General features: G+C 42.7%; 1 protein-coding gene across 4 annotated transcripts in view; it reads left to right on the top strand.

The window, feature by feature from the left end:
• sorl1 (sortilin-related receptor, L(DLR class) A repeats containing) overlaps positions 1 to 22,101 on the top strand; it is an 86,859-nt gene that overhangs the window by 26,707 nt on the left and 38,051 nt on the right. For all 4 annotated transcript variants that reach the window (XM_082504221.1, XM_082504220.1, XM_082504222.1 and 1 more), the window contains exons 3-6: positions 2,532 to 2,666; positions 3,610 to 3,771; positions 4,666 to 4,733; positions 11,339 to 11,519. In XM_082504221.1, the coding sequence (XP_082360347.1) occupies positions 2,532 to 2,666; positions 3,610 to 3,771; positions 4,666 to 4,733; positions 11,339 to 11,519 (546 nt within the window). The remainder of the gene's footprint in view (positions 1 to 2,531; positions 2,667 to 3,609; positions 3,772 to 4,665; positions 4,734 to 11,338; positions 11,520 to 22,101) is intronic.

The raw sequence follows: 22,101 nt of genomic DNA, 5'->3' as shown, positions 1-22,101 counted from the left end.
GCTCTTCCTTCTGACTATGCTGTCTGTGTTGAGTGCTCAGTGGATCTGCGCTCGACAGTGCAGCCTAGGCGGAGTAGTCGAACGCAGATTCACTGAGCGCTCCACACAGACAGCATCGTCAGAAGGAAAGTTGATAAAATAAATTACAAATGTTGTATTGTTCGATACATATGCGTACCGAACCGAAAGCACTGTATCGAACGGTTCAATATCGATACGAATATCGTTGCACCCCTAGTATTCAGTCATTAATCAACCCCTTCATCCTCTCGAACACACAGCAGGCGCAGAAATTTGTCTTCCTTGAAACTGTGGATCACCAAGGTTACGTTCACACTGCAGGCGAAAGCGCATCAAATCCGACTTTTTTGACCCTGTGCGACTCATATCCGATCATGGTATGACAGTGTGAATGGCACAAATCCGATCTGGGTCACTTTCGTATGTGGTGCTGAATCCGATACATATCTGATGTTTTAGAAAGCGACTGCTGTTTGATGGTCATGTCGCATTAAATCCGTCTTTTACGTCACTGACACAAGACAGACGCCAATTATCAGCGCCGGAGAAGACATCGCGAACGCTTCCTGGCCATCCAGTGAAACTGTTGGGAAGACAACGTTGGAGAAACGTGAACATTTTATTTGTAAATGTATAATCTGCAGATTCTGACAGAAATCTGCAGCTATCCTCTGAAGCAGCGCTCCTCTAAAACAGCAATAAGGATCCTTATTAGGCCAAATGTAAATAACAAAATAACTTTATAACTTAAAGCAAAATTGGGAAACGTAAACAAGTCTTTATATTAAGGCCATCAGTCAAACAATACTGTTTGGTCTGGGTCTAAACTAGGGGTGGGCGGTATAAACGGTTTACGGTAGAAACGATATAAATTTGGCCAACGGTAGAGATCTTTACTATACCGCTCTACCACGATAGCGCATGTTGATGGTGTCATCAAGCTGCTCCTGTTTTGGTCGAAAGCCTCGCAGCGGCTGCAAACAACAACATCTGCAAATTATGGCCGGCGACAGCGAAGAGACGAAGCACTTTTGGAAGATGAGGAAAGCCAAAAACTGCGCTTCCTCCACTTCTGTACCATTGATTCTTTAATGCTGAATTCTATCACAGCTGCTCTATTCCCATGTTGTTGCAGTATATTAATGACTAACCTCGTATTGTGGATGGATTATCTCAGTTGTTCTCCTGACTGAAGTTTGGTCCGTTTACAGCATCCTGCTATGCGATTGCATTTGTCCCTAACCATCAGGAACCTTCACGTTAACTTTTATCGAGTGGAAAAAAGTTAGCGTTCATCCTTCAACTTCACTGTGCTAATGTTATGCTAACGTAGCTGTTTTGCTAGCAATCATGTAGCACATCATTGTTTACCAGCTAGTCCAACTTCAGTAACCCTACAAACATCACTGCTGTTTAGCTTCTGTCTTCATCTATGTTGGAAGTGATAGCAGAGCTGTACGTTTGAATTTTTCAGAAATCTCTCAGTCAGAACATGCTATATCATGCTTAGGTGGAAACTAGTGAGCTAACTTCCTGCTAACCGCTAACTTCCTCTAACTGTGTTAAATTTAATAAATTCTGTTTTCATGGATGCCTGGATGCTAAACTTAATTGTTACACCTGGTAAAGCAGCAATGCTGATCGTTTTATTAAAGATTAAAGAATTTAGACAGATTTTAACTCTCAGTGATGCTGCAGTGTTCGTTTGTTACTTTGGGACCTGAAGATGACGGAGTTTTGGACCCAGATTACTCCACGAGGCTCCTGACTACGGCAGCCATAATGCTCCGACAATCTATCAAGCGGTGCGGCTTCGTAGCTTAGCAAAGTCGTACTAAAACATTTTTGACAGATTTTTGAGCGGCGTGTAGCACATAAAATCTGTTTGAGGTCAGTAAGCACAACCAGAATTCATACATAAGGCACGTTGTCATTTTTTGAGAAAATTAAAGGATTTTAAGTGCGCGTTATAGTGTGTAAAATACGTTATACAGAAGAAAAGAAAATATCGCGATATATATCGTTACTGCATATGCTTCAAATTATACCGTGATATGAATTTTAGGCCATATCACCCAGCCATAGTCTAAACAGAGCGCGCTGTGTGTGACGTCTGCTTTTGTGCATGTGGGCCGCTTTGAGGGTTCACACTAGAGCGCGTCACATTTTATTTGTAGTGTGAAGAAGCAGACAAAAAAATCGGATTTGATCAAAAAATCAGAATTGAGCATTAAGACCTGCAGACCTTTCAGATTAGCTTGACTCCACCAGTGTATGAATGTGAGAGTGAATGAATAGTGGAATTGTAAAAAGTGCTTTGGGTTCCTTGAAAAGCGCTATATAAATGCAATCCATCATCATTATTATTATTATTATTATTATTATTAGTGTTTTTAAAATGGCAGAATTTGCAGTTTGCCGAGTGAATTTTTTGATAAAAAAAATATAATCCAGGCCTTTTCTCAGGGACCGCCGGGTGCAGGCATTCATACCTCCCTTGTTGTCTTCAGGTCTACGTGTCCTATGACCACGGCACCACTTTCATACCCGTCTCACACAAGTTCAAGTTTTCGGGGGCTAAGATGAAGGACGGCAGCAAGCAGGTCATCTCGCAGTTCTACCACAGCCCTGCAGACAACAGGAGGGTGAGTCTGGTCCCACTGACCCGTATTTACACGAGAGACAAGTGGAAAGTTTCCTGTATGTATTCTACACAGCACACATTGTGATGTCAGCTGTATACTGTCAGGTATGAAATAAAGCTTTTGGTTGCATTATGGGAAATTTAAGATCCAATGGTGGAATTGTGGAAACTAATCCAGCTTCTCCTCCTGCACATATCTCAGTGTCTGTGGATTTGTCACTGGTCGTCTTTTGGTGGAGCTGAACTGTTCTGTCAAGTAGAGCTGAAAAACTCAACAAATATCCAAATATCGGAACAGAAAAAGTACAATTTTAAGAAAAATGTGAGCTCATACAGCAACACATTCCCAAAAGAAGTTGGGAAAGAGGCAACAAAAAGCTGGAAAAGTAACTGTTACTAAAAGGAAACAGCTGCAGTAACATGGTGAAACTAATTAAGTTAACTGTCAGCAGATCGGTAACATCAGGTCTAAAAAGAACGTATCAAAGAGGCAGACTTCAGGCAGCACTGCATTAACTGTCAGGAAGTAACTGGGACACATCCTGCATCATGCAACGACGAATCCTTGTGTGAACGTGGTGGGACCATCAGGAGTGTTATCAGTGTTCAGTTTAAAATCAGTGGCTGTGGAACTGGTAGCTTCCACATCTGGAAAGGCTCCATCAGCTGATTCATTTGAGTCCTCTGCTCTTCATGATTTTATGTTGCAAACTCGTTTTCTTCACTGATACTTTTTTAAGGATTAAACCTTGGCGCCCGATGGTGAAGTAAACACGGGCTTAAGCTTGTCAGTCATTGCATTTTGTTTCCCAACGTTTCTGCGGAGCTGAGTTTGTGCAAAGTCAGCCTGATAGACCTTAAACTTTGTTTCCCCTCAAAGAAAACTTTTCTAGGATTTGTCAGATTTATTATTTAATGCTTCTGTTTGTTGTCTGCCTCCTCAGTACCTGTTTGTGGACTCTACCAACAACTACCTTTGGAACGCCTTTGACTTCTGTAGGAACGTCCAGGGCTTCTCCCTCCCCTTCAAACCTACCGACCTGCTGCTCCACAGCAGACGAGCCAACCTGGTGCTCGGCTACGACGGCTCCCATCCCAACAAACAGGTAAAGCGATGCTCTGACTTTACAGTGCTGTGTGTTTAAAAGAATGACGCACTTTGTTTAGTATGAAGCCTCAGCGACACCTTTTACTGAGTGGTGCTTGTAGATATGATGAAGCATTTGTAGTGTGAGTTTGACTCCCTGTTACAGCCGAAATTTGACCTGATAAAATGACTGTAGCTTTGCATTCAAATGACTTCAGCTTCATCTTGATCCAGTCATGTGCATGTGTAGGAAAACATTTCATGAAGCCTTTCTGCACTGAATATTCACACAATGTGGACTTGATGGATTTTATTATTCCTTATGTGAATACTTGCAGTTATTGATAGTATTCTACATATTTTGATACAAACAGAAGGACGATGTCTTCCTTACAAATGTCTAACAGCTCTGTGGAAACGTGTAAAAAAAGTGTGTGCCAGGTAAATAAGCTGGGACGTATTTGGACACTCAGTTAGGCTGCTGCTGCCAGAGTAACCACAGTTTATGAGTATTTTATGAGAACAGTCGGTGAATGCTTTGGTGTTTCCAAAGCATTCACCGACTGTTCCTCTGAATTTTTAAAATCCTAAAACGAAGGCTGAAATCGTGACTGTTTCTTGCACGTGTGCTTGATATGAAGTACTCGTCGCTTGTTCGATTCAGAAATTCACATGCAGGATATTCTAACCGGGACAGGAAGTGATGTCCTTGCATCATAGCTCTCCTGAGTTCAAACATAACAGTGGCAAACGTCTCTCCGGTGTTCTCCTTTACATGTGTGCTGGAGCCAAAACGAAGGAATGAGCTTGACCTACATTTTTACAGTGCACCACCCCCCTCTTCTCCTCCTCCTCCTCCCCCTTCCTCCTCCTGCTCTCTCCTTACACCCTCTCTCCTCTCCTGCCTTTCTAGCTGTGGAAATCGGACGACTTTGGGGAGACGTGGGTGTTGATCCAAGAGCACGTGAAGACCTACTTTTGGTAAGGAGGCTGAAGCAGTACAACAGGCATCAGAGGGTGTATCTATCCTGTCACCAACACAATGCTGAGGAAATATAACCTTCCAGAAAACTCCTATTAAATCTGCATGTCCTCGGCCTTCAGGCGTTAGCTACAAGCACATAAATAGATAAATTATTCTACAAGTTATTGCTGCGCTGTCTGATATTTCTAGTCAACAACTCTGATACACAGATGAGTTCATCCTTACTCGATAGCACGTCGACATTACCACAATAACACAGAGAATTAATGAAAATGTGTTTTTCTTCTTTATCTGACACAAAGTAGCTCTGCTTTATTCCAGTGTCAGGACAGTCAGTTAACATTTAGTCCGTTTAATGAAAGTAGACACCTTCATTAAAAAATAAATTGCTTAATTTTGTCATTTCTGTTGTTGGATTATCCAAAAGAATAATCCAACGGTGTTTGGTGTTTCTATACATAAGAGGTCAGAGCCCACACTCACAGCTGACGCCGTTAAATGTTGAAAGAAGAGTCGAGCTGTATTAGGAATGATACAACTCAGAGTTGTGGCTGCATTTATGATCACAGGTCTGTGGTTATTCAGTGATTGGTTTGACAAAATCTAAAGTAATTAAATATAAATAGCATGACTGCAGGCTTCAACAGTGAACAGCCTGCTGTAAAAGTTAAAGTTAAGATAAAGTTAAGACTGTTAATTAGATGTGTTGAGCTTTGGATGAGATGGAACCTGACCCAGATTATCTTGGATCGTCATGGAAACCCAGTCTTATTTGATTAATATGAAAATACAACCAACAAATTGTAGGCAGTTTAATGATTGTCTGCACAGTGTTTCCTGTGACTTTATACAATACAGCTTATCTCAACTCTAACATTTGTTGGCTACTGGCTGGATTTGATAAAAGATCAATAATGCAAAGAAGAAGTAACAGTTTAAGCTGTTCTGCATAAAGTCATTCAGATGTGTAAGGCTGATCATGAATCCAGTGAGCATAGTGAGGCCCAGTCTGGAACATCTGGGCTTATGGTGTCTCCATTCAGCTGTGAGTGCTGTGTAAACTTGTCTTGACCAATAAAGGAAGCCTCACTAACACCACTGTGTAAAGCAGACCTTTGTCACAGCCCCTTGTCCCCACACCAGGCATCCTCACTTTCTTCCACATGAAGATGACTAGAACTCCTCAATGAATGATTCTCATTTAACTGTTTCCCAACATGACTGTGAGGTTTTCTGGGTTCAGGATGGACTCTTATCATGCTGGAATTATACATTTTGATTGCAAGAATGCACATTTTTCTGGTAAGCAGTTGTTGCACGTTTTCAAGCTTGTGTTTGTGTAGCTGTTGATAGTTGTCAAACCTGAACATTAGTGCACCTTGGAAAAATGTGTAGTCATTGCTGTCCTGTTATTAAGTGCATGACTCAACACTTTTGGCTTGTACTGTGAGCTTCGGTTGGGATAATTTCACAGTGTCATGTAAGTGGCTGAGAGACGGCAGCCTCCCCTGTTGTGTTTGTAGTATTTTAATCGAGGCTGTGAAACAACATGAGACAACACTTTACTCTGGCTATGTTGGTGCAGGTTCTCTGCAGCCAGGAGCCTTTAGATGTTTATTGAGCAGAGTAACATGTTGTCACCAAGGCAGAAAACCGAGTGACAGGATGGACGCTGAATGGACTCTACCTGGATTACATCAGGTTTGCCAGGATAACTGCTACTTATGGAAACTTGATACAGTATTTAGTGCTTTCATTATTTTAGTGTAAACATGGAAGGTTTGAAAGGTAAAATAGTTCCTGGTAAAATACTCAGTGCTTCTGCGCCCAGCATCATCAGTGAGCAACAGCAGCCATGAAAGAAAGGCAGAGTTCACTGATCGCTAAAGTCAACAAATGACCAACTCAAACTAAAACATGGCTTCAGGTAGCATTTTGCTCGCCATCTCTCACATTAACTTTAACCAAGCTAGTGTTAGCCTGCCAGCTGTTACCTTGGGTATCAAGTAAATAATGTTGTTTAAAAGTTTTAACCTTTCGATGTTTGTTTGTTGTTGTTTTTCTGGCTACTGTTAGCTAATGCTAGCATGTCTGCTAATACATAAGAATGCAAGCCATCTAATGGAGCAAAATCCACAGTTAGCAAATTCATCTGACTCCTGATGCTTATCTGGTAGCTTAGCTGACTGTTTTCAAATGATTTCCTCCGCTAATATAGCTTAGTTGCTAATGTTGTTACTAGCAAAATTGTGTGTTGCTGTGGGTTTGTTTTGTTTGTTAAACAAAATAAAGATTACATCTGCACCCCCACGCAACGTCTACAACTGGGTTTCTCCCATCCTTTGGTAGGAGAGGATGTTGATGTTTAGGGGTGGTGGACGTCTGACCTAATGCGTTTACCACCCTGCCATATGGAGGGTGGTAAACTTGAAGGTGCTGAATCTGATTACCTTTCTTTGGTATGTGTACCTGTGAATCACTTCCTGCACAGATGCCCTTTTAGTGGAAATGCTGAATGGCTAGCTTACCAAATTAATTCCCCAGCTAAAGAGATTTATGACTCTGTTGAACCTATAGAATCGTAGTCATCATAAATAGTCATCATAAATGTTGTATTGGCATTAAGCTAATGTGCATAACTAAGACTTTCTTTCCATACTAATAGCAGCCAGCTTCTTCCACATGTATCTGGGATCTTCACTGTTTGCTTTTAGAACTGACGTTGGACGAGAGGTGAAGGATCTTGACGAAACTTTAAACAGTCCCGCTGTTATATTTCCAGTTTCCTTAGACTACCATGACCTGGATGACTGAGAATCTACACAGACACATCTGACATTGGTTGCTTAGTTATGTGCGAGTCAGCTTTGTTGTCATTACCATCATCAGGATTGTGGTATAAATCAGTCACTAACCAAGAGCTGCATGCAAGAGTGAGTAACAGGATGCTGACTGCAGATCATTACAGGGCTGCAGGTGTCATTAACAGTGATTTAGGCAGTGCTCCTTTAGTTCTTTTTTATAAAGCTCAACATGCAACGCTGCAGTGAAACCTGGTTTCAAGCTCTGTTGGACTGATTTATATTATAGAATAAACAGAGCACTAATGTTTGCCTTCTCCAAAGAGAATTATACCTGCCGTGTGCCAAAATATGTAATCAATATCCTCCCTTAACTACATTTCACGGTGATTGGTAAAAGCTGAATTATAGCTTTGGTGCAGAAGTATCCTTTCCTTTGCAGCCCTTGTACTATGCTACTGCCAGCAGTCATGATGGAATGAGTCATTATGTACTCCTTATCTGTTCCAAATGCTTCAGCACGCTTAGATTTTTGCTGTAAGTTAGAATCAGAAACAACTGGAGTCCTGTGGGGTTGAGGGACCAGTGGAAGCATTTCTGGACAATGCAGGCAGACCTGTTGATCTGTGATGCTTCCCCTCCACTCTGAGTGGATGCTAGACTGACGCTCTTTTAGGCAGGTTGCCCTCACCGTTTATCTATGTGGGGAAAAAACCTTTTTGCTCTGTGAATGAATTTCTGTCAGCAGCAGCTCAACTGTTTGCTGGTTATTGGTAAGAAGAAGCTATATGGTTTGATGGCTAGTCAATAAAAGCAGTCGAACTGGTGACTTTTAATATCAGTAGAAGTATGAATAGTTAAAGCATTTGAAGCTTCTGTTGGACCATAACAGGGAGTGTCAGTTAGTAAGGAAGAGCAACAGGAGTCCAGGAGGCGTGGCCTGGCCAACCTTAGCAGAGCTGCACAGTAGCTGTGGGGAGAGTTATGGTGTAAACCAACACATCCGACTCTCTGTCTCTCTTCCACAGCATGTCTTTATCCTGTCTTCCTTCTCTCACCCCAACCAATCACAGCAGATGGCCCCGCCCCTCCCTGAGCCTGGTTCTGCCGGAGGTTTCTTCCTGTTAAAAGGGAGTTTTTCCTTCCCACTGTCGCCAAAGTGCTTGCTCATAGGGGGTCATATGATTGTTGGGCTTTCTCTGTTGTATTATTGTAGCGTCTACCTTACAATATAAAGCACCTTGAGGCGACTGTTGCTGTGTTTGGCACTGTATAAATAAAGTTGAATTGAATCTGTCACGTGCTGCATGGACTGAAAACAAGCCAACTTCCTTCCATGGGCCCTGATGCTGAATCCTTTTATATCTTCTACTTCCCGTTGACCGAGGGCTCTCCCTCCGTCATCTTAGTTTGAGCTGAACTAAACTGTGAGAGATTTTGGATTTTTAAGGAGAAGCAGCAGTGTGCTTGATTCATAACACAATACAAAACTTAAAGGTAATGGTTTTATCTGGGTCATCTTTTTTATCATTGACAGCCAAAATGATCTGGTCCCTGGATTTCTAGATGTATTTAACTACTGATGCCTTTAAAAGTCAGCAAATAAGATTTGAAAATGCTGCTAAAGGTACAAACCGGCCAGAAGAAACTGCAAATTATCTGAGGACCAAAGCAACACAAATAAGGATTGATCTTACGCTCGCCCCTGGTGCTCCATCCAATTTGGGTTTAATCCTGTTTGTTGTGGCTTTAGAAGAGGCTGCTGCTTTTGTGCTGCACATCATTCTGAAGGCTCTGTAAGCCAAAGCGATCTGAGCCTGACTATCAGTCTACTGCTGGGTGTGTTCAGAACCACCCAAACCAGTGGGACCCCCCACAATCTCGCATAACTGGTAGTCCTGTGATCGCACGGCTAGAAGACGGACTGAGAGGCAAAATCCATTTTGTACAATAAGAAGTACAATCTCTTCTGCCATATGGATTACAACGAATGATACAAATCCCACATAAAAGGAGTATCAACTCTATATATAGGGAAACCAAGGATCTGTGGGAGAAAGGGGGGCGTTGAATAGATATCACATAGAAGCGTTGCAGCTCTGAACATTTTCAGGCTGACAGTAGTGCAGATTATAGCTGACCCCTAAAGTACCTTTGCTACGTGGGTCACAGGCTCAACCAGGTGAGCGGCATCCACAGTCTCTAGTGGGATGGTCTTTAACCTGCCCTCCCCCTCTGTTATGACGGTTTGTGCTGATAAATAGTGCAACTAAAGGTCGGGTGCATTTCCCGCTGGCGCAAGTTTTATCAGGGGAGCCACCTGACCTGCGATGTGTGTTTTCTGCAGTGTAATTGCATCTAGTGTGCCATGTGCGAGAAAGGCCAATGCCAGACTCCATGAACTGTCTGAAGTTCTCAAGGTAAAATTACAGCAAATTTTACTGCAAGAACAAAACCAAAAAGTATATCCTGTGAAACAAAACCAACAAGGAACCAGACCAGCTGAAATGTTCACCACTATGTGGACTGTTACTCGCTCAGGAATCCGACCGGTGCGAGACTGAAGAACAAGCCACGGTGACCTATGAGCCCAGATTATGTTGAAGCATTTTTAATGGCTTCAAATCAAATGAAGCTTTGATTGACGTGGAATTTCTTTTACGGTTAACTTGTAAAGCCTGACAGTCTGGTTGACTACATGTCCTGATTCATTGTTTTTGAGAGTTGAGCAATATCGCCAACGGAGGTTACGTGGTGGGTCCGTGTCCATAATGCTGGGATATCCAGTGTGCACAATCATACTTTGGCTTTCTAATGTTACTGGGAGAATTGGGCCTGCAGTGCTACATGTCTGGTCTGAGAAAAGATTTGTTATTAAAGAAACCTGTGCTGTTGGTGGCCGTGTCTCAGATAAAGTGGCCTTGTCATTCCGAATGCTCGGTTTGAATGCCGTACGGACCTGACACAAAGAGAGAAACTACCAAAACAGGGTAAGAATGGTGTTTAGGAAGTGTTTAGAAAGGGCACAGATTAATTCCAAGGAAGGCGCAGAGACAGACTACGAATAGCTCTCCACGCACTCTCAGGCCAGACAGTGTCCATCGGTTGAACAGGGACCTTTGAATGAAAGCCACAGAGGCAGAGCTGAGCGAGACACTGCTCTCTCTGTTTAGTTCTCGAGACTCTGGCAGGAAACGCGCTGATTTGGAAGGCAGACGATAAGATGCAGTGAACCTCCTTCATTCATTCGGGCTCTGTGTGCCACGAGCTGGAACAGAAACGGCCGTAAATAGTTCGACCGCGCAGTTTTTCAAGGTTGGCGCACAGATGGAGATTTTCAGTTTGAACTTCCTGAGAGCCTGAGAGTGTTTTGTGTTGACATTTATTATCCTGAAAACGGGATTATTAAATGAAAAACTGACAAGGAATCATTTGTCTGTGTGAAGCCTGTGAGACCACAGGGTGAAAGCGGAGTTTAGTTCTTGCTTTTCTGATTGACATCTCTGAAGAGTGATGTTGTCCTGAACGTGAGTTTGTTTCAGATTCAGAAACAGCTGTAACTGTAATTCTGTCATCGATAAATGATTCAGTGTGAGGCTTCAGAACAGGCCCTGCCTAACCTTTGGTTGATGTCCATCTGTTAAGGCCTATTTACAATTATAAATAGATATATTTAAGTATGAAAAGTGTTTGTGTTATTCTCATGTTCTCCATTCCCCGCCTATCCTCACCTTTTTTCTCAATATCTCCCTCTGATACATCTTTGTCTCTCACCTTCTGCTCTTGTCTCCTAAACCCAGGGGTGTGGAACCCTACGACCCCCCAACCACAGTCCTCGTCCAGAGAAACGAGCCCCAGGGTGTATCCACTATACTCAGCAGCACTGACTTCTTCCAGAGTGAACAGAACCGCAGACTGATCCTGGAGCAGGTGGACAGCTTCCAGCTCCGAGACAAGTACATGTTTGCCACCACCACACGGGTAAGGAGACCATTGTGTTCCAGTGATTGGTAACTGGTTTGTTAGTGGACAGAGAAGCGATAGCAGTTTGATATTTAAAATAACAATAAAAACCAGATGAAAGTATAGCTCAGCAAACGTCATCATATAATCCAGGTAACTGTCCTCCATTTGTAAGCTAGCCTTACTGCTACTAATGGATCCTATACTCGTTTGGTTTGGCAGGAAACGTGCTCCACAGAAGGTCTGGCTAACTGACCACATTCTGATTTGCATTTGTCGTATTCATAGCAAATGTATAAGACAGAACAGAATCTCCAGGTTCTGAGACCAGAACTATAACTCTACAATGAAACAAGTTCAGAAAACCCAATGTGTCCAAATTAATATAACAAAAGGAACGGCAGTGAAACCATGACCAAACGTAATAATGGGGTGGATTGCCCTTTAGAAGCATAGACCTGCCTGTACCAGGTCAGTTGTGCCTGAATCTTTACGTACAAATGAGTTGGTCAGGGCTGACACATGAGCAAACACGGCGTTTTCCAGGGCACATAAAAGGTTTTGAATCTGTGCATACAGATTGCCACCGTGTCCCTCCTTGGGCTCACCGTGGGGACAATATGTTAGAGCGGCAGCAGGCGGGAGCTCTGTGATCCTCAGGTATTGCTGCCAACCTTTTAAGATGGTACAGCTAAAAACAGCCATACTGTTTCCTGCCACCACCTTATCCTTTCTCAGTCAGGTCTGGGCACAGCACAACTTTAAAAGAGTTGGCTGGTGTACGTCTTTCAGGCTGGACAGAGCCAGGCTAGCTGCTCCACCTGTTTCCAGGCTTCATGCTGTTTAGAAAACAGTTGATCATTTGCTGTAGTGTTCCACCAAGGAGTCATTTTACAATACAGAAGCTTCTGGTTCTAGCTTAAGCTTGAGACCTTCCCCGAGGATTCTGGGTGTTTTTAACAGCCTGAAGTGTGATTTTGTCATTTATGCACCACTGCCCTGCTTCCTGACAGGTACCCAGACACAGACTCCTTATAAGAAAAAGAATTATTGATGCTTCAGGTTTTATTTTGATAGCAACACCATTAAAGAGGAAGCAAGCTAAGGTTAGCCTGTTAGCTGCTGTGCTAGGTAGCTAGTGGCTTGATTGGGTTAGCAGGAAAGCTAACCTTACCTTAAACCAGTGGTTCCCAAACTTTTTTTGCTAGGCCCCCCTTTGTTTCACAAGGAAAATGTTCGCACCCCCCCACCACGCAAACACATCCTCCAACCACACACGCCCATATTTTGCTCCATTGCTGTTTATTTCACACCTCAAACTTATTGTAAACAATTAAGCAAATAAAAGTAAACTGCAATAAATTACAGGTAGTAATAGAATAAACTACTAACTCTTTTACGCTACGTCCGCACCTACACGGGTATTTTTGAACACGCAGCTGTTTCGTCCACGTAGACGGCGTTTCGAATCATCGAAAACTGAGATTTTTTTAAAACTCCTTTTTTGCGTTTATGTGTGGACGAGGAATACAGAGTTCGTTACGCAGCGTCAAAGGTATGTGCCTTTATTCACGTCACGCTGTGGCCACGTTATTGTTTACATGAGATGAATTGCAGAATGATAGAGACGAAATGCTGTTAATCTGACTGTCTGCAGGTTTTACACACAGTTACTGTCCCTCCATTTACAAAGGCAGAGGCGTCACAGTGTCATTATTTTACATGTAGTTTTTTTCCCTGTGTAATAATATTCAAAATTGCATCAATACATTTTTAAAAAATGCCTCTCTGTGCAAAATGGGTTTAAAAACATAAACAGCTGTGGGATCCTGTTTGTCCGTGATTTGAACCGGGGAACAAATCGTGGCAGGATCAGCCTGATGTTATTTGTATCCCGCTGTAACTTTACTGTATAAAGAGCAAACATCTCCAAAATGTCAGGAGTAGTGAGTCATTACAAAAAGTGTTTGTGAACTAAAAATCAAGAATGTGGGATCCTGTTTGTCCGTGGTTTAAACAGCCCAGCACGGCTCCCGACAGGGAAAACCAATCCTGCAGGGAGACCTACCTCCGCACCTGCGCAGGTGGAGCCAAAGGGCAGATTTGCTTCACCATATTTTCTAGTCTTTGGCTCAGAATGAAGTTGGTTTGGAAAGGCGCCCCGTGCTAGCAGTGTCCAAGCGTTTTGTTTTTTTCCCCCCTTTTCATCCTGTGCCCCCCCCCCCCCCCCCCCCCCCCCCCCCGCCATGGCTCTGGCTGGTTACAGGTCAGAGGTCAAGTTTTCTGAAAACTTATGAATGCAATAAATTTAGAACAAGGTGATGCAGGATTTTGAAATTCATACCATAAGTAGATCTACATCAGTATTTTTTCTTTACTCTAATCAAGAATAAGACAGGTCCCATGTTATAAGCTGGCTAGTATGATGTAGAGTATGTCAGTAACTGTACAGCACAGAGTATATACAACAATGTTGCCTCATTACTACTGCACACAGAGGGCTGTCGGTCTCTTTAATAACGATGCTTTAAACAAGTTAGGCAGAGAACCGATACTTACGGTGATCGGTTAATTATCAAGCCTTTTAGCATAGGTGAGTCACTCCCCTAAATCACACAGTGAGTCTGTTTGACTCCCTTCTTCTCACGTGTCATACTGAGCCACCTCATTTTGAAGAGGCCGGATACCAACTCGGCTTGGGCGTGAAACGATTTCCTAACTCAGTCGCTGGGTGGCTTGGTCCCATCCCGGCTCACACCGGACAAAAAAATGACGTACCCTGGAGAGATCCCTGTTCATTACAGGGCTAACACAGAGACAGTCCACTATAGTCACAGTTACCCTGTGGACAGTACGGTTTATACTCGTACGCACGTCTGTGGACTGTGGGAGGAAGCCAGAGTACCTGCAGAACATGCAAACGAAGAGAGAACCCAGAACCTTGTGGTAGTTTTAGTGAGAAGCTTCTGAGTGAAATAACACTGCTACTACTACTGATAATGATAATAAATAATTAAAAGTTTGCAGTCTCCTGAGAGATACATGAATGACATATCTCTAATTTAAAGACCTTCATCCCACATTGACAGCACATAGTATGCACATCTGCCTTTGTGGTAGTGATGACATAAATGCTAAGATCTTGTTACCCTTTGTCTACATTTTGGATCATTTGTATTGATTAAAGCACGTCTCTGTACTTGTCAGAGCATAGTTGAAAGAAAAGGAGGAAATGATGCCTCAGTGTGTGCAGGAAATGTGCACCAGTCATTTAACACTGTAAGAACCACAGACTACACTAATCACTCATCTATAAATATCCAATAACAACTAACATCTAAATCTATCTATGCAAGCTACACTAGGCAGATGTGCATCAGCTGCAGGTAGCTGCTGCAGTACTTGTTCAGCACCTGCATACAGTTGTTGCAGCATAATGAGCACTAAGCAGCCAGTTTCCCAGCTCAGCATAACGACACGCTGTCGATCAATATTTGGCTGTGGGTGCATGTGAAGCGCAGTATGTTTGTCATTGTTCACTCCAGTGTTGGTGTAGTGGAAGCCTTGGTGACAGATAGCAGAGCAGATGGTGAACATGATCTGGAGTTTCGCAGCCTGCCTCTAACAGACTGGCTTTGTCCCGAGTCGTCTTCGTGGGCTGACGGCAGCCTGTAGCTGCAGTGTTCAGATAACTGTTGATTGTCAAAGGAGGTCGGCATGAAGGATTTCAGATGGTTCATCACACTGAGCTCATAGCTGCACCCCAGAGTTACACTGCTGCTGTAATTCGGTGCCGACATGTTTTAAGTGTTCTGATGTGTAATCTCACTTCTGCGTGCTCATTGTCAGTTGATGCAGCGGTGAGCATGAATCGGTCTTGTGGGCAGCTGTCCGCAGGTTTCTGCTATTAAAATTAATGATTGGTTGAGAATGAAACGATCTTAGCGACGCAGTCTGTCGGTGTCTTGTGTTATTACAGATGCAGCTGATGCAGATTATAGGTGATCAAAGACAGCAGCGTGGAGTCCCTTTATTAATTCCCCGTGGCCAACACGGTCAAAACTAATGATTAATGCTTATTCCTAATTACTGATGTGGTCCAATTAGGGCCAGGGGTTAACCTCAAACACTGTTGTGGTTTATTTACTGTTCTGAATGGGAAACAGGAGTTTGGGGAAAAGCCACGCACGTGATTTTCTTCACAAAAATTGCCCCAATTACTCTTTTTAACCTAAACTACTAAATAAAACTTGTGGCTGCCACTGAAAAAGATCTGCACCACTGCTGATTTTTAAAAAGAAGTTAGTGCTTTAAACACTTTACAGACGCTGTGTCACTCGTTTTCACTTTTGATCTTATGCAGATCGCACAGACGCAGGGTTTCGAGGATGAACTCTGACGCACGATGTGAAACATCTTTGCATGTAACCAACAAATCAGACGAGGAAGTCAGGGTTGCAGATGGCTGTGTTGTCTGAAGCATTAGTGGTCACACAGCAAGTCAACAAGTGACAACAACAGATGCCTCATTTGAACTAGTTTTAACAGCGTCTCCCCATCTGACAAAAGAAATTATATTAAATCTAAAAAATGTTTCAGATCGGAGAACAAAGTTTTCTCAAATGAGTCTGTGACCCGACTCTGATCCATGTGGGATTTGCTGACATGGAAAAGATAAGAAAGCCTTTGAGGACAACAGGCCAAAATAGTTGGAGTGCTAGTAGGGCGTGTTTGCTGAAGTATGATGTTCATGATGTTCTCGACCACGTGCCTGATATCCTTCCTGATAAGCTCAGGTGTGTTTGACAGTTCAGAGGTGTGACGTCACGATCATGAGTTAGGCACAGTGGTTAGCGCTGTTGCTTCACAGTCCAAAGACGTGCAGCGAGTGGGCTAAGATCAGGTGGTGATAATAAATTGTCCACAGGTGTGAGTGTGAATAGTCGTCCGTGTTAGCCCTGGGACAGACTGGCGACTGGTCATGGTAATAATTAATAAACTATTTGCTTTTGTTGGAAAAATCTTTGAAACAACTCTACAACCCAGCTGTTTTATGGAATTAAAGCAGTGTTTGTTCCTTCTAACCAGATATCACACACCAACTCTCAGCAGCACAGTGGGCTGTGTTGTTGTGATTGAACTGTCTGTGACCTCCCTCCTCTCCAAGCTCTGTATCTGACATCTGACCTCCAGAGCTGATGGGACCTGTCAGATAGACTAGCACTGGTCTGAGTACAGCCACTACCCCGGGGGATAATGTGGATGGAGGAGATACAGAGTAATCCATCACAAAGCATCAGCTCTATTCGCCCTCGCTGCTAGCATCTGAAATCTTCCGCCTATAAAAAGGGCCGCCCTTTGGGTCTCGTCTCAGTTACTTTCTCTCCTTGTCTCTCTTTTTCTGGGACTAATAGGATTAAATTAATTGAATATCACAAGTGCTTTGGGCAGTACCAAGCTGCTTTAGCTAACTGAAGAAGCAGAAATGGAGGGTTTTATTTAACAATGGGGATCCTGAGCAAAAGAGCGCTAATCAGACCTTAGAGCCCTCAGCCTTTGCTCCCATTGAGCAGAGCCATGGAAGATAACTGCTTTAGCAGATGTAACTGCAGTACCGATAAGGCCCGCGGTTATCTGGTCACCATAGTGCTACTCGTTCAGTTCACAGGTTCTGTTCAAAGACTGGAACGAAAGAGAGAGGAAACAGGAAGAGGAGCCTGGTGGAGGAATGATGCCAGTCTGCTCGTGGTAGCTGGGACTGTTGAAATCTTCAGCTCATATTCAGTGTAATCGCTACAGGAACTTCACAGAAGAGATGAGCTGCTGTTCAGATCTGTGTTTCAGTCTTAAATGTTACCTCTGAATATACTGGCATTACTCATGTTTAGTGTCTGCACATTAGTCCGTACCCTTCATCTCCATACGTCGTATCAGTTTATTTTATTTGGCTTTCAGTTTGACAGTGTGGAGAGCCGTCAAGCGAAAGCCAGCTAATCAAATCTGTTATGCTTTTCTTTTCACTCTCTGTCGTGTGCAGTTGTTACAGTGGCTGACACGGAGTGATTGATATCAGTGTATATTTACAAATGACCCCAACGAACCAAAAGCTCAGACTGCTCTGTTTCAGGCTGGTCTGTCTACCCTTGTCTCTGTATGATGGCACAGAGTAGATATTGGTCTCCTCAGGTACGTATCTCAGGCTGTGAGCACACAAGCCCCGCCCACCTGTTCAAAAATACTGTACGGGGGAGGGGGAGCCAATCAGGAGGAAGTTAGCTTGAAGGGAAGTAGCTAAAGCAGCTTGTTCCAAACGTTTTACATGGGCGGCTACACCAAGGCGACATAAATACGGATTAATCCAGTCGTGCGTCATATGAAGTTACAGTAAACAAAGAGCTGGATTTCCTTGTTGCTGGACAGCAGCCTGCAGTCAGCTGTTATAGTTGTCAACAAGTGTCACGCAGATCAATCCCAGCCTGTTGTTCTTTGAGTCTCTCCTCCAGATTTCATGGTCTTCTGGCAGAGACCTTAGTCTTCATCATCCCAGTTGGTTTCAGGTCAGGACTTTGTGCAGACCAGTCAACAGCTCCCATTTTGATCTTCTGTTGGTAGTTTTTTACCAGGATGTTTTGGATTGTTGCCACATTGAAAGACAAAGCAGCCACTCAGGCCCAGTTGTCCATAAGGTTTTCTTTCCAAATCTGCACACATGCTCCTTTCCTGGTGATTCTTTCCACCTTGACAAGATTCCTAGTTCCAGATCCACTGAAGCACCACACTGTAATACTCCCACCACCGTGTGGGGAGGGTCTTCTTTGGGTTATACACCTCTCCCTTCTTTCTCCAAAAATAAGCAGTAAAAAAACTCTAGTGTAGTCACCTAACCAAGCAATGTGCTTCCAGTGTCCATGATCTTTCTCCAGCTTGTCCTTAGCATACTTCAGCCTGGCTTGAAAGTGTCTCTGCTGCAGAAGTGGAGTTTTTCTCCATCTGTAACCATCAGTCTGTGTCTCTGTGATTGTTTTCTTTGAGACTATAATTTCCTGCCTTGGCTAAGTCAGTCATCAGGGTCTTTCAACACATTTCACCAGAAATTTGAATTCTTTCACTTCCTTGTTTTATATACTGAGCGGCTTGCTTTGAGTTTGTTGATGACGCGTCTCGTCCAGTTCTTGCTTTGTGAGCATCATCATTTCTTTTGTTTTTGGCAGGTTGTACCAAAGGACAGCTCAAGTTTTAATATCGTGTAAACTGGGAAAAAACATCAGTTTTATCTTTATTATCCAAGCGTAGAGCATTACATAGCACATAACTGCACAGGGGCTAATAATATTGTTTTTATTCTTTCTGGCATAATTCTGTTATTTTGTCCACATTACGATTTCTAAAGAAACCTGGTAACCCTTCATGCTATGTTAAAAATCCCTTGCTGTGTTAAAAAAGCACTGGTTTTTGATTTCACAGGGGATAAACAGTATTGTCCAGCTGTACATAGATGATGTTGATATGAAATAAACACTAATTGTTGCACTTGTTGTTGTTGCTCAGATCTCTCTCATCTTTTTTAAAATGCTATACACACAGATGTTTTCATGCATTTGCATTAAAAAGGACGGAAACACTTAAAACCATCTCGATCAGAGAATTTGCAGATATAAAAGGAGAAACATGCTGGCGTTACACTGTGTAACTCTGTAACGGCAAAGCAGCAAAGTTTTTGGTCGCCTTCGTGCACAGCGTTCGGGAGAAACAAACAGAAGGCTTCCTGCCTCCGAGGATTTACTCGTGACATTTCCAGCTCGTTTCACAGCCAGTGCAGGTGCTTTCATTATAATCAAATGGCAGCCTTAAAACAACAACGAAAAACGCAACAGTGAACATGTGCTCTATCTCTCTGATCTAGTCTTTAACAAACGTCACCTTGTGGCTGTTTTCTCAAACAGGAAGTACGAGGACATGTTAGGGCTGCACTTGAGTGTTATTTTTAGAGAAGTTCATGAAAAAAACTGTGAGATTTAACATAAACACTGTAACTTAACTGAGACTCAGACACATGTTTTCAGCATCTGGGATTTCTTTAATACCAGAAGGTAGTTTCTGATGACGGGGAGATTCTGAGGGTATCGCTTCATCAAGGTCAGGCTCACATGACCTGAATATATATAGTGTCAGTAGATTGCTTTGCATCAACTTTGCCCATTTATTTATTTATAATAACATTGTCCGTGTAGACTGTCCTGGATCAAAGGATCCTGTCCTCTGCTACTTTATTTAACCTCTGTTAATATTTCACAACGATACCGTAACATTTCAAATGTAAAAGTGATCATAAGGTAAACGCACTGTGACCTCACAAACACCTACATCAGTGCAGTTTTGGATGGTATTTAGCTGACAGCATTTTAATGTTGGTTTTATAATTATTGACAGTTAATAAAGAATATAAAAGCAATTATATTCGGGCTAACACATTAATAGACAAGACTATTGGTCTGTTATTATTAACAGCAGCTGATTAAAATGGATTTGAAGGCGGGTGAATATCTCACTAGCTAAAAAGTCGGGTAAAGCATGAGAACTGCTGAGTATCTGTACATGATGGATTGTTGGTTTTCTGAAGTTACAAAAATTGTTGGTCCCCCTTTGTTGACCCAACAAGCTCATAGCTGGGTAGCATACCCACTGTAGATGGACACAGTCGAGTCCTTGTGTTGTGTAGAGGACCCAGAATTGAGCCCTGTGGAACTCCGCCACCATCCTTAAAACACACCATTACACATGTGGCACAAGGATAGAGTTCTTGTGAGTTTTTGGCTTTTTTTGGATAACATTTTAGTCTTCCTGTATGTCACAGTTGATTCTTCTGGTAGACTGTGTTCCATTTCACACTGTCCTAGTGTCTGCCATCCGACATCCGAGTTGATCTCAGGTCCAAGAATCTCTCGTTTCAGGGATCTGAGAGACCAGGAACAGCGTGTAATGCAAAGCTTGCTGACAGCTGCTGTTGGAGGGGAATATGTGGTTGCAGTGGAAAAATATATAGTTACATGTGAAAATACGTTCTACAGTCCAATTTTCCTCTTGACTCACAAAGTAACCTGACATTAAAACTGTGATTACACGGAGTGTGAAGAAGGAAACTAATTCATTTCCAAACCCACAATTGAAACAAAAATCTAAGTTTTGATGGACTGGAATCATTTATTTACATATTATTATTATTATAATTGATAGATGCACACATTTTTGTTGTTCTAGCTGCAGACAAAGCCAGGCTTCCTGCTACTTGTATCTTCATGCTGAGCTAAATTGAGTATTTAGCTCTTACATTAGAAAATGTTATATTGTAAGCTTATATTTTATGATTCTCATGTCATTTCCAGCTTAAGAACATTAAGCTAGGCTGCAGTTATCTGTCATTTGGTAACATGGTGTGATGAGTCATTCAGTGTTTATTGCCCCCAAAAACATGTCAGAGGTTCTCCTCCCGTTCCTGTTGGTACAAATCTAGGATTGACTCTTTTCGTGTAGCATGACGTGGATTCTGACAGTCCAGACAAAATGAATATTGGATGTGCAGCTCTGCTCTTTAAATTCCATCCTGACTTCTTTGTTCAGTCTTTATTGCTTTCTAAAGCTGAGCTCCTGCTCGCTCCTGCTCGCTCCTCTCTCCCACTATTCTTCTCTTCAACTCCAGAATCTTTTTTTCCCTCCCTCTCTTACTGCAGTTACCTCATTTCACTATTCTTTTAAAACCTTCTTTCTCTAGAGGACGTTGTTCTTATAGCCGGGTGGTCCAGCCTAATCAGAAATAATATAACGAAGCTGCTTGGCTCTCCGCAAACTTGAACTGCATCCAACAGCAAACTGAATTTCCAGCCAGGAGAGCGGAGGGTGAGACGGGAAAGGTACAGAGTACATGAGCTGTGGAGACAATGAAATTAGGAGTACAGAGTGGAACGTTAATAGGCACAGAGGGCTGGGTTATTAACAGAAAGGAAAACATCTCTGAGCGTAGACTAGAGCAAACAGGAGATCATTCTGTTTGCTACCACAGGAAAAACAAAGCAGGATCTGTATTCCCTGGAAGAACAAAGATATCGTCAGGTATCAAGGGACAGTTGATTTGGTGAACATAGAACAGGAAACCTGAGATAGTCGGGAAAGGATGGCAGAAAAAGTGTCACTGTGAAGAAATGTATATTGTAGATTTTGAATAGGACATCTGCACTGACGTCCAGAAGCGTCCTGTCAGTGCTGTGTTTGGAGCAGCAGCCCATACTGGAGTCCTAATATTGTACAGATGTTAGTGGAGTCATTTACAGAAGGCCTGAGGTGCACATTACTAACACAGTGATATTATTTTGAAAAATATGAAATATGAGTGCAGCCAGTAGTTTTATGTGGGATGTAAAATATGCTGTTTGTCCGTCCATGAAGTTATTTTCTCCTTTCAGACGGACGAGAAATCGCTGAAAGAAAGATCCTGATTTCTCTGTGCGACTCCTAAAAAAGGCCAAATCGATAACAAACCAACTGTGACAACAGGAGTCAGGACAATTACACTTCAATCCAGTGTGCGTGAGTGTGTGAGTGTGTT

Source organism: Aulonocara stuartgranti (genome assembly GCF_965226115.1).
Source record: "Aulonocara stuartgranti genome assembly, chromosome: 14".
NCBI classification, from domain to species: domain Eukaryota; kingdom Metazoa; phylum Chordata; class Actinopteri; order Cichliformes; family Cichlidae; genus Aulonocara; species Aulonocara stuartgranti.
This window is presented reverse-complemented; position numbering and strand designations above follow the sequence as displayed.